Source organism: Thermobia domestica, chromosome 4, assembly GCF_964235325.1.
Source record: "Thermobia domestica chromosome 4, izTheDome1.hap1.1, whole genome shotgun sequence".
NCBI classification, from domain to species: Eukaryota; Metazoa; Arthropoda; class Insecta; order Zygentoma; family Lepismatidae; genus Thermobia; species Thermobia domestica.
This window is the reverse complement of record NC_137457.1, coordinates 332548469-332575033: the sequence shown is the minus strand read 5'-3', so window position 1 is coordinate 332575033 and position 26565 is coordinate 332548469. Positions and strand designations below refer to the sequence as shown.

At 37.0% G+C, this 26565-nt stretch overlaps 1 protein-coding gene across 1 annotated transcript; it reads right to left on the bottom strand.

The window, feature by feature from the left end:
- Positions 1-2233: 2233 nt before the first annotated feature.
- LOC145683574 (uncharacterized) lies at positions 2234-9299 on the bottom strand. Its single transcript, XM_081754922.1, has 2 exons — positions 9106-9299; positions 2234-2729 (listed from the first exon to the last, which is right to left on the bottom strand). The coding sequence occupies exons 1-2, from the start codon at positions 9172-9174 to the stop codon at positions 2316-2318; spliced, it is 483 nt and encodes a 160-aa protein (XP_081611048.1). The 5' UTR covers positions 9175-9299; the 3' UTR covers positions 2234-2315.
- Between the last annotated feature and the right edge of the window lie 17266 nt (positions 9300-26565).

The following is a 26565-nucleotide window of genomic DNA, read 5'->3' as shown; positions in this document are numbered from 1 at the left end:
CCAAAACTGGGTATCGTGCCTTCACGAAGAGTTAATTGGAAAAATTTTAAGATCTCATGGGTGTCAAACTATTGCAGAAAATATCCATATGAACAGGGAGAAAAACTCTACCGGTAATAGTTGTGATTTTTTTTTTCTCCCTGCCAGTACGGGTTGCCGACTGCAGGTAATTAATTTATTGCCCAAACAAATCAATTTATTATTTTATTAATAACTCACATTGCTCAACACGTGCGAGGATGAGTTAAACCTGTGGTAGTATTTTTGCTGGGACATTGTTGCCAGAATACGCTATTTTATTTTTAAAAATGTGTTTTCTCTGAATACGTAAAAAATAGCCTTTACAATACCGATAAATACTGATGCATACTGAACACTAACATTAAGAATTACTACGATTAATTGTTTTTTTTTTTTTTTTTCCTGTTCCTTGCAGTTGATTATAAGCAATTTACAGGTTTTTTGAAGTGCATTTCTGGAAATTTAAACAAGTATTAAAATTGAACGTTACAATTTGTCACATTGTTTCATTCCCAAAATATCATCATAGACAACGCTAATTTTCGTCACAAAAGTCTATCATTCTTACTTCGAAAAAATATGTTCGATCAAAGTTAGGATTGCATTTCTTCTTGGGACACTCAGTTTCAGGGAGCATCGAAGTCTAGTGGTGAGAACCAAGGACGTTATAAATAGAGGATCTGCCCATAGGTATCGTCATCCTATTAAATCGATGAAGCCAAAAAACAACCGAGCATCGGCACGTCTGATTGGCTACTCTCGTTTCTGCCATCGTCTGATTGGCTACTTTCGTTTCCGCCATGATTATTGGCTCAAAACGTTACGATCCTATTGGGCGGAATGGGCAGAGTAGGGGTGGCGAAATTGTGACGTATGGCTTCAAGATTTTGTTGTAAGAGCAGATCCTCTATTTTATAAGATCCTTGGTTAGAACGTTGGGTTCATGTTCGTGTGACTCTGGATCGATACTTTCCAATTTTCGGCGCCCAACCAGCTTCGGGAGTGAAAACTGGTTTGCCATTAGGTGTAGAAGGCTCCATAAACGCCTGTTGGAGATAGAGTAAGGCACCACATTGGAAACGTGTTTGTCGCTAGACTGAACGTAATTCAGTCGGCCGCTCACAGATAAAGTTGGAGCGGCTCATATCTAAAAAGAATTGTTGTGCCAAGTAGTTTTTGATTTTAATATACGTTCAGTGCACAAGGGAATCATGTCCATTGTTCGTCATTTCTTTATCTTTAATATTTCTATCTGAAGCTACTCTCACGGCTTAAATGATTTACTTCCAAATACTGTGTCATAACGTAAAAAAGGAAAAGAAACAATGTTAGCTTTTACACGTACTTAAGCGTATCGAAAAAAAACTTTATGTCTCTTTACCCAACAACTTTGAAAATTAGACGTGTTTCCCGTGTGGTCTGAATGATCCATATGTTTCTCAGATTTGCATGTGCTTGCAAGGGTGCCGATCCTGCCCCCCCCCCCCAAAAAAAAACTCATGTTGGCCCCCTATTGTATTTATGAATATACAATATTTGGCATAATTTGAATGCAATTTGTCTTAAAATCCTCATATATATACCTTCTGCATCTGAATGGGCCCCCCAAATTTACAAAGAAATTAGCGCCCATGTATGCTTGTGTAACATTTGATACTGTAGCTCGTTTGATTTTCATCTGTAGTCTTGGAAAATTACCTACTGACTCAGGAAAGTAATACCGCAGCAGGCCCGTATCCAGGGAGGTCTAGGGGGGGGGCCTAAATTTTCGCCGCCCCCCTAAAATTTTCACGGTAGGCTTGCAAATGAACTATAATATGGTGATGAACTATAATATGGTTGGATCGGGCCCCCCCTACATTCTTGGGCTGGCTACCGGCCTGTACCGCAGTACTCACAGATGAACTAATAGGTCATAATGGAGCAGGATCTACACTGGATCTCGAAAAAAGGCAAATTACAGTCCACAATGTGTGAAGTACTACAAGGGTACGTCAGTTGTGGTTTTTCACGGCTGTTTACTTATTTTATTTTCCACCTCCCGTATATAGATAATTGGGACTTCACCAAATGTCTTTTTTTTATAAAAGAAATTCATTTCATAATATTTAATATTAAATAAATCAGACAATATAAAATATATTTTCCTTTACTTCAAACCGTACATGGCAAAATTTTCAGGATGGAATTTTGGTACATTTTGACTAGAATGTCTGCTGGTGTACTTTGACTTATGATAATAACTAAAATATTTTTTTTTTTTAACTTTTTCCAGCACCAGCTGTTTACAGTTGTTAGTTATTGTTGGCTGACTTTGAATTACGCAATACATTCTTATTGTTTCTTGCACCAGCCGGTGCGTCGTTGAAGGCTGTATTCCCAGATCTTTGCCCACTTCGAGATCCAGGCTTGAAAATAAGCTTGAGTCCTTTCTCGGATCGAGCTGTGAACGCTGATTTTAATCCGCCTCCGAGTTTGGCACTTCTCAAGGCTTCTTTCGGGACGTAATCATTTTGATTATCCTGCCCAGATCTTAACATAGGCACCGATCGAATACCTCGTCGCAGTTTATTAGGAGTGGCATCGAAGAAAAGGGGATTGTTTGGAGAAGCGTTTCTTAATGATGAACTCTTCTTGTTCGAGTCAGATCGAACTCCTTGTGCAGTAAGTGTTCTCCGTGCCGGAAGAGCTAGTGATTTCTTCGAGTTCTGAAACGAAGAAATAAAAAAAGATAAATACAGTCATTATTCCATACACATATTTCTAAAATATTTAGTCAAGTTTACTATTTGTTCACAAAAAATCTTTGAGTTTTACGTCCCACGATTATGCCGATTAGGCTAAAGGAGACGGTGATGATGAGTGATGAATGAAATGAAGAAAGTGGGAGGAAACGGGAGAACCCCGAGAAAAACGGTGTTTGTCCACCACAAAGTCCACTTGGCGGAGTCTGGGATTGAACCCGGGACCCCACGCACCAGAGGTGAACGCTCTACCACTGAGCCATCGCGGCCCCCCATTTGTTCACAAAGTATAGCAAGTATGCAAGAGGGCATGAGAGGTATAGTACGTTCGCTATCCTTATATACAGTTGCTGTCCGATGCCGACACACCGTGGGTGGTGGAGGATGTCACCAAACTCAGTATGGGGGCTTATTTATGGCTGGCCGAAGGAAAGTGGGTGAGGGTGACAGTTCTGTTGTTGCCAAATTTTCCTTTTTGTTATTTCTTGATTTTTTTAAAGCACTGCATCAAAATGTAATGGGCCTTATGCAGAGTCGTTATAAAGGGTGATTAGTGCCATCCTAAAGAGTTCGACTAACATACGTTTCCTGCAGTAGTCAGGCCTTTAGTATGACGCTAATCATACGTCAAAACGACTCTGCATAAGGCAGAATACCTCAAGGAAAACATGTATGTTTGTTGTGTTACATTGCTCTAGTTTCGCATCAAATACGTTTACTATATTTGAGTTACGGGAAGTAAAAATAGAGTGTATTGTGAAAAGGATTTTAAAAAGAATTGACAAAAAAGAAAAAATCACTGACCATTTGATCCCTTTCTTGACAATTTGGAAAGATAGGCAACGTCGTACAAGCATTGACGGATAGGCTTCGCCAGCGGAGGGTTGTTCGTTGTCGATATTTGGGTGCAGTTTTGTGGTTTTGTTTGGAAAGGGACCGAGGCTTTGAGTTTCTGAAACTTTATATCAGGAAAGCGAACATAGTATACCAAACTATCACTCTTGGGTACAAAGTAAACATTTACCAAATAGACATAAGGATCGTCTGGAAAACAGTACCCGTTCGACCTAGGATGTTATAAAACAGAGGATCTGTCCACACAACTAAATCGTAAAGCAATACGTCACATTTTTTTCACACCCACTCTGTCCGCTCTGCGCACTAAGATCGCAATGTTTCGAGCCAACAATCATGGCAGTAACGAGAGTAGCCAATCAGACGTGTCAGCTCAGACGATGTTCGGTTGTTCTTTGGTTTCATTGAGTTCATAGGATAAACGTATGGACAGATCCTCTATCTTATAACATCCTTGGTTAGAGCAGTGTGTGGCGCTAGTGCCTCAAAAAGCCAAGCTTCTACACCAACTAGTGTCTGCCGTCTCAGGCCCCAAACTCCGCGAAAAACTGGAAACAACGCAAACAGTAACGAGGGATAATATTCGAGTATCCGAGTATAATCTGGAAATCTCACAACAAAACGGCGAAGAGAAACATTGTCCAGAACAAAACACTCAATAGCAAATCCCATCATGAATTACAGCGGATCGTAACTTGGTACCGTCCCGCGATTACGGAGAAGCTTAATCACTATTTTCCAAAGCCTGTATCAACAATCACAGTCTTCCCGAATTACACAGCATGGCCGCTCTGGGCCGAACTGCACAGGTGATACCGTTGATATGGGAATATGTCGCTTCAGCAGAACGCCAATAGTGTCTCGAACAGCAGCATAGACTGCTGATGACTGGAAACAAGTGGCATGATAGGATGAGTCATTGTTCACCTTATTTCAAACCACGGGCCGTGTTTATGCTGTGGTGGAATCCTACAGTAGCATATGATCCCTATTGTCTCCGCCCAACCATGAAACATGGAGGCGACTCTGTGATGCTAAGGGCCGCAGTATTCCAGTTTTCAATGGCTCCTATGCATTCTAAGGTTCAAATGTTGTTTCCGGGCAACGATGCCATATTCCCGAATATTAATTCCCTCATTCATACAGCTGCAGATGTTGCAACGCACTTTGACCAACATCGAGATGAGGTTGAACACCTCCTCTAGCCCGTCCTGAACATATTTGAACATCTGTAGTCAGCTTTGGAGACACAAATCCGACCTAGATTTCAGCCTACGTCTTCTCTCACCGAAATGTTGGGTGTACTGTACGCGCTATGACGCAATATTCAATTTGCTACATGAGCTTCCTCGCGGCTAAGCGGTTAGCGTACGCGCCTTTGGCGCGGGAGACCCGGGTTCGATTCCCGGCGGGAGCTCATGTGGTTCGGATTCCACGTTAATCAGTAGGTCCACGTCTGATATAGCCTCGCTGCTGAAAGGGACGCTAAACTAAAATCAACTCAACTCCATTTGCTACCATTCATGATCTCTATAAGTCCATTCCACGTCGCATTAGAGTTGTTCTGAGGGTGAAAGGTGGTTTAACGCCATATTAATTTGGTAAATCCCGGTTTTTAGATGTTTATATTATTTTTATGGTCATCCGTACATAGGTTAGTCACACAGTATATTAATCAATAATATACTAATCTATTAAGCAGAAACGAATAAGTGTACTTAAATCAGTGAAATGTTGGTCTCCTCCAAGCTAGACCCGAAATGATACTACTCCCCACACACATTATAATTTAAATGTCGAACTTCACACCACAAACTCTATTCCGGAAATTTTCAGTAGGACAATGCCCTAGAATCATACTCTAATTTCATTTATAGATTATGTCGAACAGAAAGATTGAACGTTCGTAAAGCGCAAACTAGGTAGCATTAAACGAGTCAAGGAAGGGAGGGGCCTGACGGGGTAAAGATGTAGTACGTTGTACTTTGTAATGATTAACGACCCTGCAGGACAATGTCAACTTTGGAGGCGATGTGTGCCACACTTATTCGACGATCCTCCAAAACAACTTCCTTCACTCGTTCGATCATGTCTTCAGACCGGCTTGTGGGAGGTCGAGATTGTTTCGGTTTGTCACACGACGTTCTGTCTTCTTTAAACTGATCGTATTAGACACATCCATGTCACTACCACATGCCTCACTCAACTAACGATGAATATCAAGCAATGTCACACCACCCAAATGGAGAAAACGACGAGTTTTGTACCTAACCAGTCATCACTCTTACCGCTGCCGCTAAAATTCTGTGTGCTGTATGATGTTGCCATCTATGTTACGCATTGACAAAGAGTGTTCGCGTATTTTAAAACAAACAGAATGTTTGTATCTGTTACCAGTTTTGAGAAAAAATTGGAGATATTATAAGTTGAATGAATCTCATTTAACTGAGGATTATCTTTCCGCTAGATGGGGTCATGATGGATTCCCGCAAGAAAACAGTATTTAGTTTCCCGTTTTTGCCTACCTTATGTACCTTCAGTTTCTCCTTGTAAATCGTATCCGGAGGCAATCACGGTATTTTTTCTGCACTGGTGGTAAAACTTAGTATGTACCTTGCCAGCAATATGACGGTACGCAATTGTGAAAGTCTTACTATTATACATAAGATAAATGTACGGCTCATTCAATAAGATAACTGTCTTCCATTTTAACCCCTCTCCTAATTGGATATCGTACAGTTTACAACAATTTATCTTACGTTTAGCAATGTGGCGACGAAGGAGGTTGTTGTGAACATTCTGCTTATGCGTATCGGTAGCCAAAAGAGAGATTGGCTTACAGTGGACTGCGCCAGATATAAACTCTGGACCATGTTGCGCCGCGTTGGTGGATTCCGCTGACAATCGACGAGTCTCACGAAGCACCTCAGGAGAAATTTTCGCTAAAAACCTTAAACAGATCTCTTTTCGTAGAATGTTTCTGCATTGGCTCCGTTGGTGATTTCCTGGTCACGATATCTACAACTGTGGCACTCCGGTGATTAAACATTTTCCCGACAATGCCTTTTACCATTCGCTTGTACAAAAATGTGTGGGAAAGACTCATGATGTGTCCTTTCCTGATAAGAGATTCAGTTTCGTGGATATAGCACTAGCGCCAACACAACACTCAAACGCCAGGACGTTGAGACACCACACTAATAACGACACTTGATTCATGTTTCTGGAGCAATTCTAAAGACTGGAAGGTTGCTAAATGTGATGGATATAAAGAGATCAACTTTCTGTGTAGTACAGTAGAATATTTTGAGTATACCGTTTGTTAACTGCTAAATTTTGCAACAAGTTTAAGTTTGCGTGTTTAAGGAAGACATTGGACAATCTAAAGAATATAGCTGGTGGAAAGAACGCTAGTATGACCGAAAAAAAAAATAGAATACGAACATGGAACTACTTGCCATGTTAAGTTAGGATAATTAGAATATTTCAGAAAAGATATTAAAAAATTAGAATTGGTAGAAATTCGTGAAGTTACGTGGAGAAGAAATGATGTATTGCCAAACAAACTATAGAGATTTATCAACGAAATTGAAATACATGAAAAGATGCACAGTATCAAACTAACATGGCGTTTGCCCAATCTTTCGCTCTCAGAACAGTTGCGTCATTGAATGGAGTCATAGAAGTTGTAAATGTTAGGGGTTGAAATATTAAACTTTTCCGGTTTCGGAGTTGATTACCATAGAACAAAACTATTTACAGATTACAACAACCGTTTATGGAATCTTTTCAGTATTTCATGAAGATATACATATACCCTAATTTCTGTACTGAAACCAGAAATGGTAGAAATTTACTACTACTTTCTGTTTTATTACGGATCCACATAGAGCAAAAACAGTTGCAGATACCAGCAATCTGTTTTTGGAATTGATTCAGCGTCCCAACAACAGATACCATTTATTCTGTCGAACCTCCATTCAAACGGGAAGTGATAGAAATTGATTTATTATCATTTCATTTCACCAATCCACAAGTTCAATAAAATCACCTCGATTTCTTTTTAATTGCTCAAAATGTTATACACTGTTGAAAATATTAGTTTTGTACATATTTAATTTTGATCAGAAAATCAGAAAAAGAAAATGATCAGGAGCGAAATCCTAGGGAACTCCTAAAACTTTACTTGCATATTAGAGTATGGCCTTAACTAGATATATTTTGCAGTACATAATTAGTTTGCTAGATAGTTTTTTTTTTTTTTTTTTTTATCTCCGCGTATTCTACTAACTACAAATAGTTCATAACTTCACGCTTACAATACAAATGAGAAAAATATTTTAAAGAAATGCTTGCTATTTCCTGTTATATTTATGGTTGTTTGTTATAGAACAGAAACAACAATATAGTAGTAGCAATACAATGTATTAATTTTATGTTTGTAACCCTTACATGCCTGAGAGTAAACTCGAATTCCTATGGCTAAGAAGAACATGCTAGCCTCAATGGTAAGTATTCAATTTATTGTGGAGCTCCTCCGTGGCTAAGCTGTTAGCATACGCGCCTTTGGTGTGGGAGACCCGGATTCGATTCCCGGCGGGAGCTCAGGTGGTTCGGATTCCACGTTAATCAGCAGGTCCACGTCTCATATAGCCTCGCTGCTGAACGGGATGTTAAACTCAAAATCAATCAATCAATCAATTTATTGTGATTGCATTACATCAATCCACACTTCTTGAAGTCTAATGCAATCTTTACTACAACGTTTTAATTATTAAAAGAATTTCAAGTTGTTCAAAATATTAAATTATTGGAAATATTTAATTTCGATGGGGAAAATCAGAGACAGAAGAGGACCAAAAGTCAAACCTTGGAGAACTCCTAAAGCTTTACTTGCATTTTAGAGTATAAAGTTAATCAAATGTTTTGGATTGCCTAAATAGCTTATCAGATATTCTAAATTCATCTTCACGTATTTTAACAACAATCCAAAACATATGATTAACTTTATAATTTGTAATTTCATGCTTGTAGTACACTTACGAAAATATATTTTAAGGAAATGTTATTTCGTGTCGGATATATTTTATGGTTATTATTTATAAGATGCAAACGACAATGTAATAAAACTAAATACAAGATATCATATTTCCGTTTTTAGTAGTTCGTACATACCTGAAAGTAATATTGTAATAGATTCGTATCTAGAAAGGACATAGTAGCCTCACTTGTAAGTATGCAATTTAGTATGACTTGATTACGTCAGTCCACACTTATTAAAATTCCATGAAATTATCACTTCAATTTTTTTAACTGTCTAAAATATTTCACGTTGTTGAAAATATTATATAATTCGAAATATTTAATTTGAAAGGGAAAAGAGTACCAAAAGTGAAACCTTAGGGAACTCTTAAGCTTTACTTGCATTTTAGAAGGTAACCAACCTTAATTATTAAATATGTTTTGGATTACATAAATAGCTTACCAGATTTTGTTGCTTCATTTGCACGCATACTACTAATAAAAATAAATGCAATAAAACTAGTATTTTCATTGTTGTTGTGGTTGAAAAGATGGAGCTTCAAGTACTGGTTACGCTATGACGTTTCCCCAAAAGTTTGAATTTAACATGTCCTTAGCTTGAAGGAAAACTTATTTAATGTTTTTATCTCCATAACGTTTGGTTATGGCAGCCATATTGTTCTTCAGACTATATAATACAACACTTAACTATTTTGAAAACTTTCTCAACTGTGAAGGCAAAATGGGAACATTTTAAATTTATTGCAACTTCGAATCTTTTTTCCTTTTCTTCTATTGTTATAAGTTTTGCTTGTTTTCTCAGTCACACGCTAGGTTCATACCAATTCCGTCTTGATGAGATAACAACAATCATAGTTTTTATGAGCAAAAATCAAAACAGTCCATTGTTTCATCAGATTTTAAGACGTGTAATTCGCTCAGAAAACACACATTTAATGGTAGACTCGATAGTTTGAAAAATGTTTTACTGTTCAATTTCAACAACTAACAAAAAATATACAGTGAATATTTTATTTTTATTTTTTTGTTATCGCTGTCTTGTATTTAGGATTTCTATCTAAATGTAGAATGTGTAAGTTCTAATATGTATTGTTTCTTTTATTACTACTATTATTATTATATTTCTGATTGTGTCTACAAGTAATGGTGCTTGCAGACATCTCTATTTAGTTAAAAAGTCTACTTGTAGATGGCAGTGCAAGCAATCGTGTTTACTCACTAAAACCGTCGCTTTTCGTCAGTAGATGGCAGGATGTGTTTCAGTAATGGTGATTTTCAGTGATGGCAATTTAGCCTATTTTAGGCTAAATCTAGCCTATTTGGACACGTCTTTAGCTATGCAAATCTACGAAATGCTTATAGCCTTAAATATAGCTTATTTTATGAAACTCTTTTCCCATTTTTGGCTTTTTTATTAGCCGTTAAATTAATTCTAAAAGTACTTTTTCTTTGAAAATTATGTGTAATTTTTAAAAATTAGCCTATTTGTCATTGTATATTATCATATTAATTGATTTCTCTAGACAGAGGATGCTTTATTATGCAACGAACACTTGTTTTTCCTTCTTCTCTCTCCCCGCCCACTAGGGATGCGCACGAGAGGAGTCGAGACAGAATTTTCCTGACAAAATTCGAGTCGAGACACGGCTCTTCCAATAGAGAAATATACATTTTTCGGATCGAGACATCACTTTTACAGCACATTTTCGAGACGAGACAGCCACAAATCTTGTCTCGGGCGCATCCCTACCGCCCACAGATTTACAACTACTTAACAATACCCTTCGACTCAGAATTTTAATGTCGCTCCCGTAAGGGCTCTGATTGATTGATTTTTTTTTTTAATTTTACGTCCCGTTCAGCAGCGAGGCTATATGAGATGTGGATCTACTGATTAACGTGGAATCCGAACCACATGAGCTCCCGCCGGGAATGGAACCCGGGTCTCCCGCGCCAACCCGGGTCTCCCGCATGCTAACCGCTTAGCCACGAAGGAGCTCCGTAAGGGCTCTGTTTGTTACATTTTGATTATTTTAATTTTCGCATTTTTCAATGCAAGAATGAAAGCTATCTAATCTGTTCGGTTAATCAAGTCATAGAGATTGTGTTTGTTAATTAAATGAAAACAAATAGGATCTATAATTAGCTTGAAAACTCGCAATGCAATCATGATTATTCACGTGGGTGTACGGAGAAATAAAAAATGTTTGTAAGGCTTATGATCTGCCGAAAAAAGTACCTGAAGATTGGAACAATGGCAGTTTACACAGGCCCGTATCCAGGGGGGTCTAGGGGGCCGCCCCCCTAAATTTTTGCGAGCCCCCCTAAAATTTTCACGGTAGGCTTGCAAATGAACTATAATATGGTGATGAACTTAATATTTTTGGATCAGGCTCCCCCTACATTTTTGGGCTGGCTACCGGCCTGAGTTTACACAAGCATAACAAATGCACAATGCAACAATGGTGCACCTAGCTCCAACATCTCGGCTAACTCTGACGTCATCGACGACGACTTATTTCAATTCAACTGATAATATGCTGTTAACGTTCACAAATCAGATGAGTTGTTGATGAATTTTATTGTACACTCATGTCCAAAATGAATTGTCACATATCTATAACTGTCTTCTTGTAAGAATATAATTTGATAATGATTTTGCATTGTACTTTTAATACTGATACTATGTGTATAATCGGGAAATGTATATTTGTGGTAAATTTCTTAGGAGAAGAATTATAAATACGAGAATTAGAGTGAGTAAAGCAAAATGTTGCTAAACGTACAATAAAGTATTATTTTCGTTTTATTGTTCTTATTTATTACTCTTTTGACATGAAATTTGCCACATACATGTCTTTGTCCATTATACACATACTAACATTATAAGAGATACCGGGTGAAATCGTTATCAAATTATATTCCTACAACAACATATCTACAGACATGCGACAATAATTTTGGACATGAGTGTACCTAAGTTAAAGTCATGTATGTTGCTTGTTAGTCTTCAGAGAATAAAATTCAATATTTCAAATTTTACTATAACTCACTTATAATCCTGCACACAAAAATAGGGTTTACGATTCACAATGTGGATTGTAGGTTAACAGTTCAAAATCAAGCCATTTTTTGGGTAAAAAAAAAAAAAAAAAGCTTATTTCTGAAGGCCATCTAGCCTATTTTCTTCAGAGGTTGTTGGCAACACTGGCGATTTTGTTAACCTATTCAGGACCAACGGCTTACCAGTTGAGCCAGCAATTTGAGCCTTCGTACCTCGGCTCCTAATTAACCTAGAGAGACGATTTCGGTGTCTATCTCTTCAGTAAGGATGAAACTTTCCAATGGCGTGCATTTTATCCACATCGGGGGTCCTGCACTAAGGGTATAGGGATAGGGTTGCCATATGCCCGTATTTTTTATGGACTGTTTGTATTTTTGGGTCCGTGTCCGTATCGTACAAAGCATGAAATACGAAAATGTCCGTATATTTGGAGCTGCTCGAAAATTTCCAAGTCGGGAATTGCTAAAAATCTCGAGCAAAAAGAATTGTATTTTCACCATATAACTTATATTTTAGTTACTATTAATGAAGTAGATTGTGTTTATCAAAAGTGTCTCATTTTCGCATTGCAGGGTTCTTTTGCTTAGATTTAATATGCGTAATTTCATGGAATGATTTATTTTGTGTTAATGAAAAATTTATAAAACATGTTAGTTTCTAATAGTGTTTTAAGTTTTACAGTAAACAATTGTATGTTAAGAACGTAGAAAGGTGATTTTGAGATAAGAAATTTCAAAATATTTGTTCTGTGTTTGGGCATCTTATCTTCGATGGGTCGTCATTTCAAGGCTTGGCCGTATTTTGGATCAAAAAAATTATGGCAACCCTATATAGGGGGAAAAAATTGAATGTTTTCTGTTCTGTCTCCCCCTCAGCATTTGGGAGGGGAAAATCTCCCCCCAAAAGAGCCACAAGCATAAAAAATTGTATCAATAAAGATAAATAAACTGCATTAAAGTTCATTAAACCAGTAAAGATTGCATTAAACTAAAAGAAATGTGGATTAATATAATTTAATCATAATATCATAAACATATATAAAACTACATGAGCCGACATAAATTATTGAGCACTTCCTGTAGGGATACAATGATTAAATTTGACATGATTGTAGTTTTTCGGGACAAAAGCACAGGAAAATTTCCAAAAGTGAATATTTTTAATTTTTAGGGGGTCTAAAGAGGGGATGAAAAAATTCCCCATGTTATTTAAATGGGCCATTTTTGGACACATAATCTCATGTTTTAGGTACTTAAAATTGAAATAAAAACTTGAAATTCGGTATGCTTGTACGTTTTCGTTAGCGTTACCTGAGTGAATCATCAGTAATAAAAATTTCCAACCGTAGAGTGGTTTTATGGAGAACTGAAAAATCTTTCCCATGTTATTTATATGGGGCGTCTCCTACACCCCAAAATGTTTAGGCATTTCCGGCAGGATTAGAATGATGAAATTTCGCATGATTGTTGCCTTCCAGGACTAACCGACAGGAAAATTGCCAAAAGTGAACATTTTTAATTTTTTAGGGGTCTATAGGGGGATGAAGAACATCCCATGCTATTTAAATTGGCGTTTTCGTGGGATACAAAATCTTATCTTTTATATAGTTGAAATAGGAAAGAAACGATAGAATTGTGGGTTCAAGGGGTGCGAGGCCGAGCAAAGACAACGTGTGGGGGCGAAGCCCCTGGATGTGCATATTCAGGGAATATGAAGAGCAAGTTCACGAAATTCACTATTGATGCAAAGGCCGATAAATAAGAAATGCGAAGCCGTAAGCCGAGCAAAATCGGGGGTCTGTGGGCGGAGCCCCCATCTAGCCAAAAGCTAGTCTGAGTATGAAATCATAAAAAGATAAATTGCCTATTTACCACTGAGGCTAACATGTTCTTCTTAGCCATAGAAATCTGAATTTACTACCACGCATGTATGGGCTATAATAAACAGAAAATTAATACATTATATTATCACTACTATAATGTTCTTTCTGTTCTATTACAAATAACCATAACCAGGGCCGTGCTGTGGGGGGCGAGCGGGGCAACGGCCCCGGGCACCAAAGTAAGGAGGCGAAAAATTCGGGAGAAAAAAGGAAAGAAGATAGGAAAAATTGCTTGGAATATATGTATGGCGGCGGCGTCGTATACTCTCTCCCCGGGCGCTGATTTTCCACGGCACGGCCCTGACCATAACTAAACATACTAACTAGTAATACCCTGTGTATGGTCATTGAGCTTGCGAGGGGTGAATGAGAGAGGTATTGAATTTAGCATTTTTTAAATGTATATTTTCTTATAAAAATATATATATTGAAAATTGTTGAACGCTACCAACACTGTAATTTGCTGTACGCCGAAAAAGAATAATATCACATGTACGCCAGACATTCTTAACAATCATATAAAAAATAAAATGCGACGATACAACACCAAGGGAAAAAAATTCAGAACATCATACCATCGTACCTACAAGAAGAATCATGTATATACAGCGTGCGGAAAAAGTCCCGGAACGATCCAATATCTCATGAAGTATAAAGATCAGCAAAACAGAAATAACACGTGTTAAAAAGCTTTGATAAAGCTATCCAATGGTACCAAACGCAACCCCCTATCCCCACCCCCTTCGGTGATACGGGAGGTAACTTTAAAATTTTAAATGGGAATCCCTGTTTCTTATTGCATATTTGGACTCTCCAGAGAAAGTGACAGTGATATGACCCAAAATTGAAAACAGTATCTTGACACATGGCGATTGAATCGACACACAATAAAAGGTAGTGCAGCCAAACGTTACGCAAATGCGAATTGTCAGTTCCGTGTTCTGTGTCCATACGGTTAGCGTACTGGATTGCGGAGTCGGAGGTTCGGAATTCGGTCCGCGTTCAAGGCAGTCTCTTTTCTCTTTTATTTCCCCAAATAAATTCCACATGTTTTAACTTCAATTAGTGCTTTTTCGAAGTTACATAGAATACAAATTTTGATAATTGTTTTGCAGACTAGCTTTATGAAGTAGTTCTTAGGAATAGGATTACTTACAACAAAAATAAACCATTTTGGTCGCCATTTGTATTGTCTTATAAATTAATAAATATGGACAAATACATTATGTTTTTACTTAAGTTAAAATATATGAATTCATTATTTGAGTGTAGAAAATTCACATAAAAATGTTACTCTGCGCGGGAATAGAAATCCCCGTATCCCCGAAGGAGATAGGGATAGGGGGTTGTGTTTGGTATCATTAGATAGCTTTTTCAAAACTATTTAACACGTGTTATTTTTGTTTTGGTGATCTTTATACTTCGCGAGATATTAGACCGTTCCGGGACTTTTTCCCCACCCTGTATATATTATTGATGGACCCTGACGTTGGCAGCGATAACAAAACCTTTAACTGTTACAAAGACATGAACAATACCTCTTTGAAAAAGTTATGGTACGCAGATTCTAACAAGATAACTTTTGTGCCTACCGTTTCCAACCCCTTAAAAGAAGAAGAAAGACAAAAAGGCTGGAAAAATACACTTTTTCGAAGTTTGTGGGGCTCTGGCAACACTGTTATTTGTCGTAAGCACGGGGGGCCCAAAAGTTACCTCGTTGAAATCTTTGTTCCATAAGCTTTACAACTATGTTATATTCATGTCCCTGTGACAATTAGAAGGGGTACTAGGATTGCCATCGTAAAAGTCTACGATTTTCTTGAAATCCCTGTTGGTCCTGAAAAATTAATATCAAACCGAAGTTCTTTTAAAATGGTTGATGCGCAACTAGGATTTAAAAAAAAAAGTGACCTGAAATCGAAAAGTTACATCCGTCTTTCTGAAGCTTCGTATTTGTTTTGATGACATAGATGTCATCTAGTTAACCCTTTCGGCATTTATGGTATAAATATATACCATACGTATGTATTGTTTTAAAAACGTATGTATTGTTTTTACTGCTGGATTTTTATATTGTTCAGTCGTACACGCATTCCAAACAGATTACATGTGTTTTGAGAAAAAACTCGACAAGTTGGTGGGGGGGTCATGACGTCATCTGTTGGAAATTTTGGAATTTTTAAGGTAAATTTTAGACTTTTAGTGAAACAACTACTGCATCATCAGTATTTATCCAAGGATCATAGTTCGTACCTCATTCTCTTCAGAATAAATCAACTATCCAGACGGTACCATTTGCATGTCCATATTGTATAAGTGAAAAATGGAATTCAAAGAAAATTGGGAATTTTTCTGAAAAATCCCTTTTTCAAAGGCTTCTCTAGACCACTCCTGTGTTAACGTATAGATCTCAAAATCACTTCAGAAATACTAAGCGGTGTGGGAAGATTGCTCTATTCTGAAGAGAATGAGGTATAAACCAAAATCTTAGGATAAATAGTGACGATGCAGTAATAACTTCTTAACTGCAAGTCTAAAATTTACGTTTAAAATTCCAAAATTGCAAAATGGTTAAATATTATAATGCATTCACCATTATTTATATTAGTTTATAACCGTATAACTGGAAAGGGCATGCAAAATGAAGATAAATAAGAAAACGAAAGTGATAAAGTGCAGAAGAGCAGGACAGGAAGGGACAAACGTATGGCTAGATGGAGAGAAAAACGAAGACGTTAAGACGTTCCCCTATTTAGGAAGTCTAATATCCTCGGACGGAAGAAGTGAAAAAGACGTAAGTTCCAGAATAGCACCGGCTAAACAAGGATTCAATAGGAAAAGAGAAGTACTAACATCAAGAAATGTGTCGTTGGACGTTCATAAACAATTTATTAAGACCCTGGTATGGAGCATGGCGCTGTACGGAACAGAGACATGGACATTGAGAAAAGCTGAAATATCCAAGCTGGAAGCATTTGAAATGTGGTGTTGGCGCAGAATGCTGCGCATATCATGGACCGAAAGGAAAAGGAATGAAGACGTACTAAACGAAAGCTAATGAAGGACGACAGATCATGAAGATGATAGGAAAAAGAAGAAACACCATGCTTGGCCATCTTATTCGACATTCCGATTGGATCGCTGTGTTGATAGAGGGAAAGGCAGAAGGAAAATCAGGAAGAGGAAGACCAAGGATAGAATATGTAAATGCAGTTACGAAGAAGAGGCCTTATCAAAGTATAAAACAGCTCTCCCAAGCGAGAGAAAATGTTAAAATTTCCATGTTGCCCATCAACCTATGGTTGAGGTGAACAAGAAAAAGAAGGAGTCTGTTTAAACATTATCTTCAGCATTATTTTTAGAGGGGTCTAAAGGAATGTAGGGGCAGTGCTCCCTGACTACGGGCCTGGGTTGATCTCAGGCCATGTATATTTGTATTGGACAGTATCATAGGACAACGTAGTGTAGTGAAGTGAACATCGTAGTTTTCCCGATTATTCTTATATTTTCAATCTACCAATTCTTTAATCATCATTCCTTTCCATCCATCACCCGTCTTCTTCAGTCTTCAGGCCATAATAGTTTAGCACTCAAATGAAAAGAATTTCATTTCATATATTCTTATTCTCTACACATCATTACCCACAGAGAAAGCATACTATTCGATAACTCGTCAGCGTTAAACTTCTTTTGAGGGTACAATGAAATTTCTTTTATATATATATATATATATATATATATATATATATATATATATATATATATATATATATATATATATATATAAAAGAGGGCACGCTGGAAGAGAATTTCCGTCTAATGTAGGGATCCCTGCCTCGATTCCGAGCCAAGTAAGTTTGTGGAAGATAACATCGTGTCCGTCGGTTTTGTCACGGTACTCCCCTTTCCTCCCACTTTCCGCCTTCATTCAAGTGACACTCTTATGCTTTTTTTTTTTAAGAAAAAACTTTTTCTTTTAAAAGTCTAACATGTTTACGATGATTTGTTTTATTTTCTACTAAAGCTTCGCAAAAGGCTATTTATGTCTGAGTATTTGCCACTACTTTATCAGAGGGTTCTAAATATAACTCAATTAACACACTAATAACAAACTTTTACTGAATTAAAAACTGTTCCTAAACACGGGGAAGTTCATTATGCACCCTGTAACTAAGATACAAGAAGTCAACAGTGCACTCACCGAGTCAATTTTAGAATGTTCGTTTTTTTTTTCCTTTCTCCACGTAGCTAAAGGAAAAGTATATGAATTACTGCGTAGAGTTCTCCCAGGCTGAATGGATAAAACCATGGTTCCATATCTAAGAGGATCGTGGTTCGAAATCCATCTCAGAAGTTGAAGATCTTTTAATATTCTTAATTCCTCCAGATCTTAAGATCTTTTTCTCCCCAGTGTAAGATCAAATTTTCACGCGACATCAACCCTGTCCCTGTTCAACACGTATAGTTTTGTTGAGAGAATGTACAAATGTATGTTGAATTAGGGAGATTCACGCGACATCAATCCTGTCCCTGTTCAACATGTATAGTTTTGTTAACAGAATGTACAAATGTATGTTGAATTAGGAAGATTCACGCGACATCAATCCTGTCCCTGTTCAACATGTATTGTTTTGTTAACAGAATGTACAAATGTATGTTGAATTAGGGAGATTCACGCGACATCAATCCTGTCCCTGTTCAACATGTATAGTTTTGTTGAGAGAATGTACAAATGTATGTTGAATTAGGAAGATTCACGCGACATCAATCCTGTCCCTGTTCAACATGTATTGTTTTGTTAACAGAATGTACAAATGTATGTTGAATTAGGAAGATTCACGCGACATCAATCCTGTCCCTGTTCAACATGTATAGTTTTGTTAACAGAATGTACAAATGTATGTTGAATTAGGAAGATTCACGCGACATCAATCCTGTCCCTGTTCAACATGTATAGTTTTGTTAACAGAATGTACAAATGTATGTTGAATTAGGGAGATTCACGCGACATCAATCCTGTCCCTGTTCAACATGTATAGTTTTGTTGAGAGAATGTACAAATGTATGTTGAATTAGGAAGATTCACGCGACATCAATCCTGTCCCTGTTCAACATGTATTGTTTTGTTAACAGAATGTACAAATGTATGTTGAATTAGGAAGATTCACGCGACATCAATATTGTCTCTGTTCAACATGTATAGTTTTGTTGAGAGAATGTACAAATGTATGTTGAATTAGGAAGATTCACGCGACATCAATCCTGTCCCTGTTCAACATGTATAGTTTTGTTGAGAGAATGTACAAATGTATGTTGAATTAGGAAGATTCACGCGACATCAATCCTGTCCCTGTTCAACATGTATAGTTTTGTTAACAGAATGTACAAATGTATGTTGAATTAGGAAGATTCACGCGACATCAATATTGTCTCTGTTCAACATGTATAGTTTTGTTGAGAGAATGTACAAATGTATGTTGAATTAGGAAGATTCACGCGACATCTATCCTGTCCCTGTTCAACATGTATTGTTTTGTTGAGAGAATGTACAAATGTTTGTCGAATTAGGAATATTCGGGAGATCCGAACCCGGTTGAGTCCCCTCCTCCATTAGTGCATACGCCCCTGATCGAGATACAGGTATACAGATGAATATGGATACAGTCATTCCTTAGACTTTCCATGCATATATGAGTACATAACTTATTTTGGAAATCTACCAGTAAGGAAGAACATTTGCATCTACATTGCACGGAAATATATTTGTCGCATACTGAACAGCTTCCAATGAAGCAATCTGAAACAGAAATAGCAAAGCATCAGAACAAACTATGGTAATAAATTTTATTATAGTTAACAAAAATTTGCCCTTAAGTTAAACTTAACAGTGTTTTAATATAAAGGAGCATGTTTTCAAAATACGATGACGTAATCCTTTATAATTCACTTTGTACACAATTGGTTATACGAGAAATTCATAAAACTGGTTGCAATTAATGCCACGTTCAGACATGAATTAAAGATACCAACATTCCAGGTAAAAGAACATTGATAAATGGTCGTTTTAACACACATTAATTATTCTTTTGGAACTTTGCCGCTTCTGAGGTTCAAACAGTAATTGGTATTGCTATCGAGAAATCAGTATGGTAATTTTATACATGGGTCCTGTTTCAGTTCTACAATATGTTATGCAACGCTTTTCTGCTTCTCTTACTGGAATGGACACTATTTAAAATTTGTTTCCTCAAACCGATCTTATTCTATAATAAAACGACTGGTCACAGAACTCACTGCATAATGAACGGTATGATTTAATGAACTCGAATTATCATCGCCACAAAAACAAAGGACTTTTCCGATTGCAATGATGTGAACATACTTTGGGGGTGATGGCTGAAATTCGGCTCAGATATAGAAGTGACTATGTAGATGCTATATTCCAAATGCAATTGTCCTGAAATGGATGGAAGATAGTCAAAAACTACGAAATATTAAAATTAATGTGAATGGAAAATGATTGGAAAATAAATTATTCCTCTACCTGTCTCAAAAACCAAGAGATAGATGGATGAAATTCAGCTTAAATATAGAAGAGATTATGTAGATTCTACATTTCAAAAGAAATTGTCCTAAAATGGATGAAACATGGTTTAAAACCACGAAAGATTACTGTCGATGGAAAACCAATAAAAAGAAAAAACAAATAATTCCTTCACTTATCTCAAACAGCGAAAGAGGGAGATGGCTGGAATTAAGCTCAAATCTAGAAGGTGCTATGTAGATTCAATATTCCAGAACTAAATTGTCCTAAAATTTATTAAGCATAGTAGAAAATAACGAAACTTGAACATTAACGACAATGCAAAATCAATCAAACATTGAAGTTGTCCACACATCTCAAAAACTGAGATAAGAAGATGGCCAATTGAAAGCTTATTGCAAAGACTTAATAAAGAGCTTAAAAACTATGTATAGCACGTAACGTGAATATGGATAGAACATTGTTAGGAGTCGAATTGTTTGAATAAAGTCAATAATAATAATAATAGTAAAGTATATGCATCTTCTCCGAATTACCCAGGCCCAGCCACACAGACGTTACGTGAATGAAATATTTAACATCTGGATTTGGAATCTCCAGACTCGATTTAGCAGATAAAGTGACTTTCGACCTGACCACGTGGCAGTCTGGTCCTTAAGGCAAACAGATAGGGCCTTTGTCCATTATGTTTTCTAATGTTGTCGTACAGACGATGGGTCTTATTCTGTACCAGCCTTCGTAGAATTTGCGTAGCGTAACGTAACGCAACGTAAATTTTGAAACAAAGCTTTCAAACAAAAAATAAATTTCAAAACAATTTCGAAACGGAAGATTTTTCAAACAAAATTTTCAAACTAAAAATTTCAAACAAGAAAATTTCAACAAAAATTTTGAAATAATTTTATAAACTAAAAATTTTGATACAAAATATTCAAGCAAAAAATTTAAACTAAAAATTTTCAAACAAAAATTTCGAAAGGAAATATTTTTAAAACATTTTTCAATCAAAAGTTCAATACAAAATTTTCATTTAAAATGCACCAAAATTACTTCACGTTTCACGGTTAACAGTCAAACTTTACCCGATTTTTAACTGTTCGATTAACAAATAAACGGTTTTAAATTCTTTGATAATGTTTATTAGTGAATGCAAAACCGTTGAATGAAACTGTTCCGACAAAAAATTTTCGAATAAAACTTCACAAACCAAGGTTTTCAAATAAATATTTAAATAGTAATCGATAAATGTTAAGCAAAACTTTTAGAACTGTATGCAGCAAAGATTTGAGTGTTATCACCTAATCAGATTGCAGAACAGATAGAGATCAGCCAATTAGATTGCATCAACAATAATTTTGTCAGTCATTAACCCTTTGGGGATCCTATGGTACAATTTGTACCATTCGGGGTGTTTCATGGTACATCACGTTGTAACTCTCCTATTTGAGTTTTTTCGTCCGGCTTTTTTTGTTTTTCAAGTCCAGAGGCATTGTAGAAGACATTACGGATGGTATCACACCTTCCTGCGTCGAGGTGATGACGTCATAAGCCTAAAAATTATATTTTCGTGTAATACTTTTTTTGGGGGGTTATGTAAAGTATTTTTGGCGGGCTTATTTTTGCTCGTAGAAGATTGAAATTTTGCACAAACATGCATTCCACCGAGTAGTATTTACCAATTTTTTTTTCAGATTTCAGCGTTAAAACAGGGGGGATCCAGAGGGTCAAAAAGTTAAAAAAAGGGATATTTTTACCCAAAAATCCCGTTTTTCTCATTTTCCCGCCTTAGATACACGAAGGAGACAAGTGAATGGTACCGCCTGAAAGGCAGTTCTATTCTGAAGAGAATGATGTGCGACACATGGCCCTAGGGTAATTAGGGAAGTGTCAGGGAATTTTTATCAAAATATACTTCTGTATAGGGGAATTTTGGACATTTTCGGTACTATTTTTTGCGGGCTTATTTTTGCACCTAGAAGATTGAAATTGTGCACAAACATTCAGTCTACCGAGTAGTATCTACCAGATTTTTTCCAGATTTCTGCGTTAAAACAGGGCGGGTACAGAGGGGCTAAACGTTGAAAAAGGGGAATTTTACCAAAAAATCCCTTTCACGGGATTTTCCCGCCTTAGATATATGATGGGGACAAGTGAATGGTACCGCCTGAAAGGCAGTTCTATTCTGAAGAGAACGATGGGCGAAACATGACCCTAGGGTAATTAGGGATATCTCAGGGAATGTTTAAAAATTTCCCTCTGTATACGGGAATATGGGACATTGTCGGTATATTTTTTTTGGCGCGCTTACTTTTGCACCTGGAAAATTGGAATTGTGCATAAACATTCATCCCACCGAGTAGTATTTACCAGATTTTTTTCCAGATCTCTGCGTTAAAACAGGGGGAGTCCAGGGGGGATAAAAGTTAAAAAAAGGATATTTAGACCCAAAAATCCCGTTTTTCCTCATTTTCCCGCCTTAGGTACATGATGGAGACACGTGAGTCATACCGCCTGAAAGGCAGTTCTATTCTGAAGAGAATGATGGGCGAAACATGACCCTAGGGTAATTAGGGATGTCTCAGGAAATTTTTTACCTGAGATCATGGTGTTTTACGGTAATTTGGGGCATGGTGGGAATTCCTGATAAAATTTCTCCCGCCTTTGATATTCAAGATAGAAACTTGAAATTTGGCACACACATTCAGTATACCAAGTACTATTTATCAGATTTTTTAGATGGCTATGTTCACACAGGGCTGCTCCAGGGGGGCCCAAAGTGCGAGAAAAAATTTTCCCTCCGAAATTTTCCCTTTGACATCATTTTTCCCGCTCCTGGTATTGGTATGAGCATGCAAGTGGTATCATTTGAAAACCAGCTCCATTCTGAAAAGAATGAGGTATGAACCATGATCCTAGGATAAATAGTGACGATGCAGTAGCTGCTTGACTGAAAGTCTAAAAAATAGCCCAAAAACCCCGGATCCCTTAAGGGTTAACCAATCAGTTTGCATGATTTTAGACAGTGAGTTGTGACTAAAGTTGCTACATATCAGGTATCATATGTTAAAATATTGCCTTTACCTTTAGACTATGAGTCATAATTACAACTCCAAGATTCAATAAGGCTATTTATCAGGTTTCAAGTCCATAATTTGACTGCTCGAGGTAAAAATCAACCATTCAGATTTCAGTAAAGATAAATTTCCACCAACCATCTTAAACTATGAGTTGTGACTAAAGTTCAAAGTATTGTTTCATATCATTCGAGTATTGAACGTTAAGCACATCATTCAAACTTAGCGCTTCATACTAGAATTTGGTTATCACAATTCCCAAATTTAAAGAATGGTCCTATGTACCTCTCCCAAAATTCCATCAATATACCTAAGTCTTAGAATCTACCATATACTTAACCATATAATTATATGTCGTAGTTAGGTCCAAATTAGATCAATAACCTCCGGTAATTGTTTACCTTAAAAGGAAATAAGCAAAATCAGGTGTGGTCTAGAAACGTTTACCGAATTTTGTTATTTGGTAATTCCCAAATTTATGAAATGTTCCTATGTACAATAACAAAATTTAAAAAGGGAGCATCAAAGTATACATATACTATACAGGAAATGAAACCCTGTACATCCCCATATAACTGTTAAATCCTTATCAAAGGGTATAAATTGGATGAATAACCGAACACGTGATGGTAGTAATTTTTGACAATTTTTACCCATAAAAGGGAACGAGATTGAGTACCCAAATTTATAGTGATACACATTGGAGTCCTGTACTATTACACCAAAATTTTAAATTTAGCAATTTCCAAAATTTAAGGGGTGGGTCAAGGTACCCCTCTCAAATTTTCAAAGGGATGCGTCAATGTACACTCATGTCCAAAATGATTGTCGCATATCTATAAGAATATAATTTGATAATGATTTTGCAGGGTACTTTTAATACTGATACTATGTGTATAGTCGGAAAATGTATATTTGTGGTAAATTTCATAGGAAAAGAAATATAAATACGAAAATTAGAATCACTAAAACAAAATGTAGCTAAATTTACAAGAAAGTTTTGTTTTCGTTTTATTGTTCTTATTTACCGCTTTTAGACATGAAATTTGCCACATACATGTCTTTGCCGATTATAAACATACTAACATTATAAGAAATACTGGGCGAAGTTGTTATCAAATTATATTCCTACAACAACATACTTATAGACATGCGACAATAATTTTGGACGTGAGTGTACCTACGTGTTATGAAAGAAAATTGACCCCTATACATGCCCATATAACCATATAAGGTAATAATACCTCATCAAAGGGAATAAATTCGATCAAAAACCTCCGAAATTTCAGTATTTGGCAATTTTTTAATCATTGAAGGGAACAAGAGGTATCCCAAAAACCTATAGAGATACATACCCTGCTTCAGGGTCGGATCCGGGATTTTTTGAGGAGGTGCACCAATAACTATCATTATATTTGAATTGAATTTGAATTTTTAAATGCTTTTAGGCATCCGTGGTGTCAATTAGGAGATGCCCTGAAAATGCTAAGTGTCTGCTCTCGATTAATCCTTTTCTTTCAACTTTTACAAAATTGACTTAAACTATCGATTTTGAAAAACGTCCCTTTGTTTTAAGCCCAAAACGGAAACATGACAGCAGAAATTTTGGAGTGTTGCTATTTTCATTGCTAGCTTCTCACTTTAGGTAGTGTGTATTTACAGCGAAGGAGAGTGCACGTGCACGTTTGCACCCTTCCTGGCCCTGCTCTGGTCCTAGGTCACCATATCAAATTTTTAGATTTGGCAAGTTCCGAAATTTGAGGGAAGTGATCCTACGTACACCTGTCAAAAATTGGGGGGTGGGCCAAGGTACCCCTGCCAAAATCTGGAGGGGATTTTTCTAGGTATCCTAGGTCATTGACCTCGGTACTGGAGCAGGAACCCAGGGGCACAGGGGTCAAAGTCCAAAGTTATACCAGGTCACCCCAATACTACTAATATTCTTTAGCGAACTTTTAACGTTATACACACACAGTTAATTCTGTAGTGACAGGACCTGCCTTCGTAATCACTATATATATATATACAGAGCGTTCAAAAAGTCTATACACCTGGATTGTCACATATTCAATGCAACGAGAAAATTATTTTACTCAGAATTTATTATATTTTATGGCATAAAAGCACTATCTACAGGGCGTAGCATATACACACACATTTTAACACGCATTTTCACAGCAAATGTTGGAAATGTCCCCCATGAGCCTCCAAACATGCTTGCACACGTTTCTTCTTGTTTTCAAATACTCTCACTAGTTGTTCATGTGGAATGCTATGAGCAAAATCTCGAATAGCTGTTTCGAGTTCTTGTAGCGTGTGGGGGTTTCCTTTATAAACAGAATTCTTTGCATAACCCCAGAAGTAAAAATCCGGAGGAGGTAAGTCAGGAGACCGAGGTGGCCACAATCCCTTTGAAATTATTCGATCTCCAAAAACCTCTTGCAGTAATAATTATAGATTGGCGAGCTGTATGTGCTGTAGCGCCATCTTGTTGTATCCAAGCATTAAGAATTTCGTCTTCCGTTAGTTCTCCCATGAACTGGTGAATAATTTCACAATAACGAGTTTAATCTATTGTTTTTTTGAAAAATGTGGGGCCGACTATTCTTCTTCTGGATATTACAATCCACACCCCTACCTTCTAGCATGCAGAGGAATTTTATGTATGACATGTGGGTTTTCTGCACACCACAAACGTGAGTTCTGGGCATTGACATAACCTGATAAATGGAACCAAACCTCATCAGTAAAAAAAAAATCCAAAACATCGTCAGGCTTGTCCATAAGAAACCGTGTAAACCATTCACAATACTGCACTCGTTTTACACTATCGGGAGGAAGTAATTGCTGCACCGCTCTCACCTTATACGGGATAAGACGCAGTTTCTTACGAACCGAACTATTTTTTGGCCAGTATGTCGGAAACGGTAAGTCATAGAGATGATGTTGGTGTTGATCAATACTTAAGAGGATGGTAAACATTTTGGTATCGATATTTTGGGCAAACCAGTGTCCACCGGTTACTATTCGATACAAAAATGTTCACCATCCTGGTGCCTCAGTGATTGAGCGTTCACCTCTGGTGCATGGGATCCTTGGTTCAATGTCAGCTTGCGCCAAGTGAGCTTTGTGTTGGACAAACACTGTGTGAGTGGGTTTTCTCGGGGTTCTGCCGTTTCCTCCCATTTTCTTCATTCCACATTTTTGGCCAATATCTCGGTAACGGTAAGAGTGACGCGAAAAATGCCATCACTTTCTCACATATTTTTTGATGCTCTACCGAATGGATGAGGGTTCAATTTTTTTAAAAAAAAAAAGTCGCAAATAACAGAAACACA